Source organism: Sciurus carolinensis, chromosome 2 (genome assembly GCF_902686445.1).
Source record: "Sciurus carolinensis chromosome 2, mSciCar1.2, whole genome shotgun sequence".
Taxonomy (NCBI): domain Eukaryota; kingdom Metazoa; phylum Chordata; class Mammalia; order Rodentia; family Sciuridae; genus Sciurus; species Sciurus carolinensis.
The window spans coordinates 109,217,907-109,225,616 of record NC_062214.1 but is presented as its reverse complement, the minus strand read 5'-3'; the positions used below and the strand labels follow the sequence as shown (position 1 = coordinate 109,225,616).

General features: G+C 37.0%; 1 protein-coding gene across 1 annotated transcript in view; it reads left to right on the top strand.

The window, feature by feature from the left end:
- Tubgcp4 (tubulin gamma complex associated protein 4) overlaps positions 1-7,710 on the top strand; it is a 46,341-nt gene that overhangs the window by 2,557 nt on the left and 36,074 nt on the right. The window contains exons 2-6 of the mRNA XM_047539477.1: positions 3,546-3,674; positions 5,373-5,495; positions 5,811-5,864; positions 6,295-6,351; positions 7,424-7,503. Of these exons, the coding sequence (XP_047395433.1) occupies positions 3,546-3,674; positions 5,373-5,495; positions 5,811-5,864; positions 6,295-6,351; positions 7,424-7,503 (443 nt within the window). The remainder of the gene's footprint in view (positions 1-3,545; positions 3,675-5,372; positions 5,496-5,810; positions 5,865-6,294; positions 6,352-7,423; positions 7,504-7,710) is intronic.

Genomic DNA, 7,710 nt, shown 5'->3' with positions numbered 1-7,710 from the left:
AGTCCACTAAGAAACTTATTTTTATTTAATACCAAATATAAGTCCACATGAAGCTAGTTCTAAACTCAAGCATATTGCTCTTCGACAACTATACAAACAAGTATTTTTATAAATGAAATGTAAACAAGGGGCTAGGGTTGTGGCTCAGTGGTAGAGCACTTGCCTACCATGTGTGAGGCACTGAGTTTGATTCTCAGCACCACATATAAATAAATAAATAAAAATAAAGGTCCATCAACAACTAAAAAAATTTTTTAAAAAATGTAAACAAAACTACCAGTTTAGAAATTCGAATTAACGCTATTCTAATGCAAAGTTTCTCAACCTGTACTATTGACATTTTGGACTGGATAATTCTTTATTATGGGGCCTGTCCTATGTATTGTAGTATGTTAAGCCTGCAACTAGATGCCAATAGCATTCCCCCAGTCGTTACAACCAAAAATGTCTTCAGACATTGCCAAATGTCCCCTGGGGGTCAGAATTGCCCCTGATTGAAAAACACAGATTTGAGCTTGGTGTGGTGGCACATGCCTTTAATCCCAGTGGCTTGGTAGGCTGAGGCAGGAGGATCACAAGTTTGAAGCCAGCCTTAGCAACTTAGCAAGGCAGTAAGACCTTGCTAAGTGAGACCCTGTCTCAAAATAAAAATTAAAATGGGCTGGGGATGTGGTTCAGTGGTTAAGTACCCTTGGTTTCAATCCCTGTTCGTACCCAAACAAACGAAAACACAGATCTGATATTACATATAATGTTGTTTTGCTGAAACTAAATTAGAACACAGTTTAAAAGAATGACTTCACTACAAATCTGGCTGTACATTTTCTACTTTAACTTCAATAATTCTAATGTATAGAATGCCAGTTTGTATGAGTATGTTATACAAAATGATATCAGAAACCTCAAGATACTGTTTGCTTTTTTCAGGATAATTAGACCTTGAACTTTTCTAAAACTGCCAAGAAGAAATGCTCAAATGCCAGTTATAATGGGTGTATCACTTGATAACTGGATGGAGATGTCTTGTTAATAATTTAAAAATTGCTTATATGTATTGAGCACTTGCTATGTGCTTGGCACATGTGCTTTACATATATTAACTTATTTAATCCTCACAATTATTATCTTCACTTTAAAGGTATGAAAACTGAAGCACAGAGAGGTGTAGTCACTTACCTAAATTTTTGAGGCAACTCAGGGATTCAAATCCAAGCAGTCTCCAAAGATCAGGTTGTTAAGCACTACGTCAGGCTACCTCCTAAGCTCTTAACTTGAAAATATGATTAATATTGTGTTATTAAAATCTATATTAAATAGATTCCTAATGAAATCACTGCGGATTCAGTAACAAAGGTTACTTAACCACTGAACCACATCCCCAGCCCATTTTAATTTTTATTTTGAGACAGGGTCTCACTTAGCAAATTCTTTGTTTATTACTGTCATATAAAGATGGCATCCATAAAGTACAATATTCACAATATGAACATGTAAAATGCTATTTAAAAAAATTTTTTTTAGATGTTGATAGACCTTTATTCATTTATGTATATGTGGTGCTGAGAATTGAACTCAGTGCCTTGCACATGCTAGGCAAGTGCTCTACCACTGAGCCACAACCCCAACCCCACTAAGTTGTTTGGGAGTAATAATTGAATGATTTTGTTCATCCTTTTATGTCTGATTGTTAACACAGTGCCTATGATAAAGTAGGTGTTCATTAAAAGTTGGTTGATTCTCCAAGGAAGATATAAAGATGCCAACACACACATGAAAAGATGCTTAATATCACTAATCTTTTGAGAAATATAAATCAAAACCATAATGAAACACCACTTCACATTATTTTGGATAGCTACTACTAAAAAAAATAGAAACTAAATCTTGGTGAGATTGTGGATAAATTAATACTTTTGTGCATTGTTGATGAGAATGTAAAATGGTACAGCCACTGTGAAAAAAAATAGCAATTCCTGAAAAAAATTAAGCATAGAAGTACCATTATGATCCAGCAATTCCATTTCTGGGAGTATACCCCAAAGAAGTGAAAGCAAGATCTCAATAGATATTTTTACACCCATGTTCATAAAACATTATTCACAATACCAAAAGGTAGAAACAGTTCATGTGTGCGTCACAGGATGAATGAGTAAACAATGTGATATACATATAATGTAAAGGAAGGAACTCTGACACATTACTTCATAGATGAACCTTGAGGACATTATGCTAAGTGAAATAAACCAGTCATGAAAAGACAAATATATGATTCTACTTACATGAGGCAACTAATGTGTCACATTATTATAGAGACAAAGTAGAGTGGTGGTTGCCAGGGACTGGAGGCAGAGGAGGGAGTTGTGTGTAATTGGTTCAGAGTTTCAGTTGGGAGAAATGAAGAAAGTATGAAGATGGATGGTGTGATGGTTGCACAACAGTGTGAATGTATCTAATGCCATTGAACTCTGTGCTTACAAATTATTAAAATGATAGGTGTTATGTGTATTTTGCCACAATTTAAAAATGTGGTTGAACAAATACATTCCATTTATGCCACTACTTTTTAATATTTGAATTGCTATGAAACTTTTATAAAGCATATTAGACTATAATTTGTCCTTCATTTAAATTAAAAATAGAAATGCAAATATAAATAAATTTATATGACCAGTTATAAGGTACTTTTACAGATTATAGTATATTTACATTAACTTTAGAGTTTTAGTGGAATGAAAACAAAATTTGGGCTGAGGTTGTAGCTCAGTGGTAGAGCACTTGCCTAGCATGTCTGAGGCATTGGATTTGATTCTCAGCATTGCATATAAATAAATGAATAAAATAAAGGTCCATCAACAACTGAAAATATATATATAAATAATTTTAAAAGCCAAAATTTAAAAGTTCAAAGAGAATTTATAAATCCTAAGAATATGTCTACAGACCCTCATTTGAGCAGTATTGCTAAAGAGACTTTGTTGGAACCAATTCAAAATCCCCATATCCTGGACTTTCCCCTGAAGATTACATAAGAAATAGGTAATAGTTGCTGCCTCTGGGGAATTTGACTTAACTTTTATGTACACCATTTTGTATGGTTTGAATCCTTTACCGTATGTTAACCTATTTGAGAAGCAAGTAGATCAGAACAGGGAATACCACTTTTGTAGTGGTTTGGAAAAACCTTTCAGAATTTACCAACTTTAAGTGGGCATCGTAAGAAAAGGAAAATAGCCCAGTGTGGTGGCACAGGCCTGTAATCCCAGTGGCTCCAGAGACTGAGGCAGGAGGATCAAGAGTTCAAAGCCAGTCTCAGCAATGGCGAGGTGCCAAGCAACTCAGTGGAACCCTGTCTCTAAATAAAACACAAAATAGGGCTGGGGATGTGACTTAGTGGTCGAGTGCCACTGGGTTCAATCCCTGGTACACCAAAAAAGAAAGAAAGAAAAAAACAGATAAGATAGTATGAAGTATTTGAAGTACCCCAGAGAATATGGGGCAGTGGCCAGCAGGCATCTGTGTTTTTGTCATTGTCCCTCTTTTTGCAGGTGTCCCAGGACTTCCCATTTCTCCACCCCAGTGAGACCAGCGTCTTGAATCGACTCTGCCGACTTGGCACAGACTATATTCGTTTCACTGAGTTCATTGAACAGTACACAGGCCATGTGCAGCAACAGGTGGGATCCTGATCTCAGAATGTATACCTCTAGAGGGCAGAAGCTATGTCAAGTTCTCAGTGAATTCATTGGTGATTCATGTGAAATAAATTAAGAATTTCTCTTCACTAAAAACAAAAGAAGGCAAGATCACCAGTTGTTTTTTGTATATGACACTTAAAAGAAAAAAGCCTATCCTCTATTAATGTGACTACATGAATTTTATTGTCCGTGATATGTGAATTCCTACTTCCTCAAATTTTAAAGAGACTTATAATAACTTTATTTTTTTTCTTAAGTCAAAAAGACACTTATTTTCCTTTTCATTTTGTGGTAAATGAAGACATTCAGTGTTCTGGAATGACAGAAGATCAAAACAAAATTGGCTGGTTGTCAGTATTGGGTTGTTTCACCTGTCCATGCTGTTCTTAGTGTGGCTTAAGCATTTATCTTTAGGACCTATACTTACAGCATTCTCTAGCTACATTGTGTTTTCTAACCCCTCAGTTCAATTCCGACCACATTTGTTGCTGATCATTTCTATGCGACCCACCACCACCACAGCCTGATCACCCAAATCAGTACATAGCCAGAGATTGGTCATCCATCACAACCTCTTATAACTGTTCACATTCCCCATAGAAAACTATACAAGAAGCTCTTACAAAAAATCTTGGAAGTTTCCTGAAAGACAAGCTGCATTTGTATATTACCCCTTGATGAGAGTCTTAAGATCCCCACCCCCCAGTGTTGGCTGTCAGATTCATGTCCTTGATGAATTATCAAGCCAGGCAAGAAAAGATATGTTAGGAGGAGGATTGAGGTTGTTCATATATTCAGTCAATATTTACCCTCTGTTCAGAGCTGTGTGAGAAGCTGAGATACAAAGATGAGTAAAGTATGGTCTCTAGCTTTTTGAAGCTCATGGTCTAGTGAGGAAGACATCTAAATAAATGTACAGTTCACTAAGTAGAGATGTTAAGAGAGCGACAAGGTGGAACTATTAATTCCCAAGGGAGAATTAGAAAGGGCTTTGCAGAGAAGATATGCTTGAACTGGGTCCTGTAGAAAGAGTAGGTGTTTGTCAGAAAGATGAGGCATGCAGGCAGAAGTCCAAATTTGTAGTGGAGAGAGAAACAAGGCACATCTGGTGAATCATGGTTGGTCTGGAAATAAGAATGCAGAGCTGGGGGTGGGGGTTGTGGCTCAGTGGTAGAGCACTTGCCTAGCATGTGTGAGGCACTGTGTTTGATTTTCAGCACAGCATATAAATAAATGAATAAAATAAACATCTGTCAACATTAAAGAAAAAAAAAAAGCGCCAAAACAAAGGAATGCAGAGAAATGGGTCAAGGCCAGAACACAGAAGTTATTGTGTGCCATGTAGAGGAATTTGGATGTTATTCTGGGGCAATGGAAAGCCACCAAAGAGTTGTAAACTGGGAATGATAAGGTCAAAATCAAGCTGTGGAAAAATCTCCACTGACATAAAGTACTTTGATTGGTTGTGAGATCTGTTACTGCTTGGAAAATTAAAATATTATCACATTTTAAAAGATCAGTGCTCAAAATCTTTATCTTCTGCTAGCTGTTCCTCACTGAAATACTGCTTTGATTTGGAATTCTTTAAACAAAAACAATACCCCTATTAAAGGATAATGTCCTCCTCAGGCTTTAGGGCCTGAGCTGAGAAGTTGACTTCTCTTTGTTTGGTTTTAGGATCACCATCCATCTCAGCAGGGCCCAGGTGGGCTACATGGAATCTATCTGAGGGCCTTCTGCACAGGGCTGGATTCAGTTTTGCAGCCTTATCGCCAAGCGCTGCTTGATTTGGAACAAGAGGTGAGAAAGTGGAGATGTAGGAAGACGTACTTCTGGGATAGCAGATTAGAGCATATTCTCAAATCTAAAATGGTCTTTGATAAGGTCAGGTAGTTAAAACTGAGCTATTGCCTTTTTGGTTGGAGGGAACAGTGTTCTCTCTGTGATTGCCCAAAACATGATCAAAGTGGCTTATGAACCATGGCAAAGGTTCCAGTGAGCTCTGTAACCTAGAACTAACACTAAGTCCATTCTCAGATTCTCTTCTAGTTTTATACATAAAATTGATTCAAGACGTTTTGTGCAAAGCCCTAATCATGGTGTTTTTTATTATAGTTCCTGGCTGACCCGCATCTCTCCATATCACATGTCAATTACTCCTTAGATCAGGTATGCTTCCAAATGACAAAATGCCCTGGATTATTGATATTATTAGAATAATCTTATTTATGCCACTTATTTTGAGAATGTTTTTCTTTATGGTACCACAGCCCAACATTTTATATTTTGTGTATTTTGTATTCTTTACTAGATAAAGACTGTTTAAAGTATCCCAAATTTTAGTTAATAATTAATGTCTCATGTTAATGCTCTCATTGAATTCAATATTAACAAATATGCCAGCCTCAGAAATAGATACTACTTCTGTCTGCCACCTTCTTCCTGTTTGCAGCCTATCCCCACATCAAATTGCCTTAGTGTACTAGATCTTGACTATGGTATTGCCATTTGTCTTAACTTGAACTGTTTAGGAAATCCTGAATTGATTCTTTTTCCTCTGCATTCGATTACCTACCTTTAATTATTCTCTACTTTGCAGTTTCAGCTCCTTTTTCCCTCTGTGATGGTTGTAGTAGAGCAAATTAAAAGTCAAAAGGTGAGAACTTTCCCTTTTCCTTTTGCTGTGATAAACACCAAGGAAATATTAATAATCAAAGTTGTCTTACATCCTTTTTGGTAGAAAATATACTAGTTCTTAGTAAATTTTTACTTATTAGTGTACTTATTCAACAGAATCTGTTTGTGTATCATGCTAAGTGTCAAGAATATAAAAATAGGACATGGCCCTGTCGTTAAGCATGACCTGGTTCAGAAAGCAGAGAAAATTTTAATAGATGGATCCAGGAATGTTGATAGGGCAAGGTAAAAATGCTATGAATATTTGGAGGTGAGAGAAATTTACACTAAGGGTATAGAACTGTTAGGTCTGGGTCTTGAGGAGAAGCAGAAAGTTAATTCTTAAAAGGAAGGTGATAGATGTATGGTTAAGATCCTGGAAGTTTTCTGAGAATTATGAAATCACTGGTAAAATCCAGGTGTTTATAAGATAAATTATGCCTATTCTTGTCCTAAGTTTTCATGCTATGCGTTAAAAAGAGTTTCCAGTGTCAGGGAGAATGCCTTTTCTGAACACAGTTAACAATTTGTATTAGTCAGCTTTGCATCCCTGTGACCAAAATACCTGACGAGAACAACTTAGAGAAGAAGTTTATTTTGGGCTCACAGTTTCACAGTCCATGGTCAGCCAGCTCCAATGCTCTGGGCCCAAGATGAGGGCAAAGCATCATGGCAGAAGTGTGTGGTGGAGGCAAGTTGCTCAACTCATGGCACCCAAGAAACAGAGTCAGAGAATAGCCAGGGATAAAATATATTGTAAAGCCACACCCCCAGGGACCTATTTCCTCCAGCGATACCCCACTTGCCTATAGTTACCACCCAGTAGTCCATTCAAAGTAATAATACATCAAATGGTTTAATCCATTGATGAGGTTATATATCTTATCATCTAATCATTTCACCTATGAACATTCATGCATTGCTTAGCACATGAGCTTTATGGGGGAATGCCTCATATCCAAGTGGGTATTGTACCCACTTGATTGAGTATAGAGCATGAGTTGATGTTGCATGAACTGTTAAAATCCATTTGACAAGTCTGTTTTCCTTAGATTCATGGTTGTCAAATCCTAGAAACAGTCTACAAACACAGCTGTGGAGGGTTACCTCCTGTTCGAAGTGCACTAGAAAAGTAAGTCATGGCTTAATTGGGGTTGGGGATATCTGGGGTAGGTGAAGTGACTTGACTTCTCTTGTATTTTATTTTCAGGTCATCTCAGGTTTCTCTCTATAGAATTTTGACCAGGATAGAAAAGCCCGTGAGCAGAGGAGCCCATGTAATCCTTATGGTGACTCAAGCTCACCTATAAAGAGAGGGTTATAAAATAAAGTATCAAAG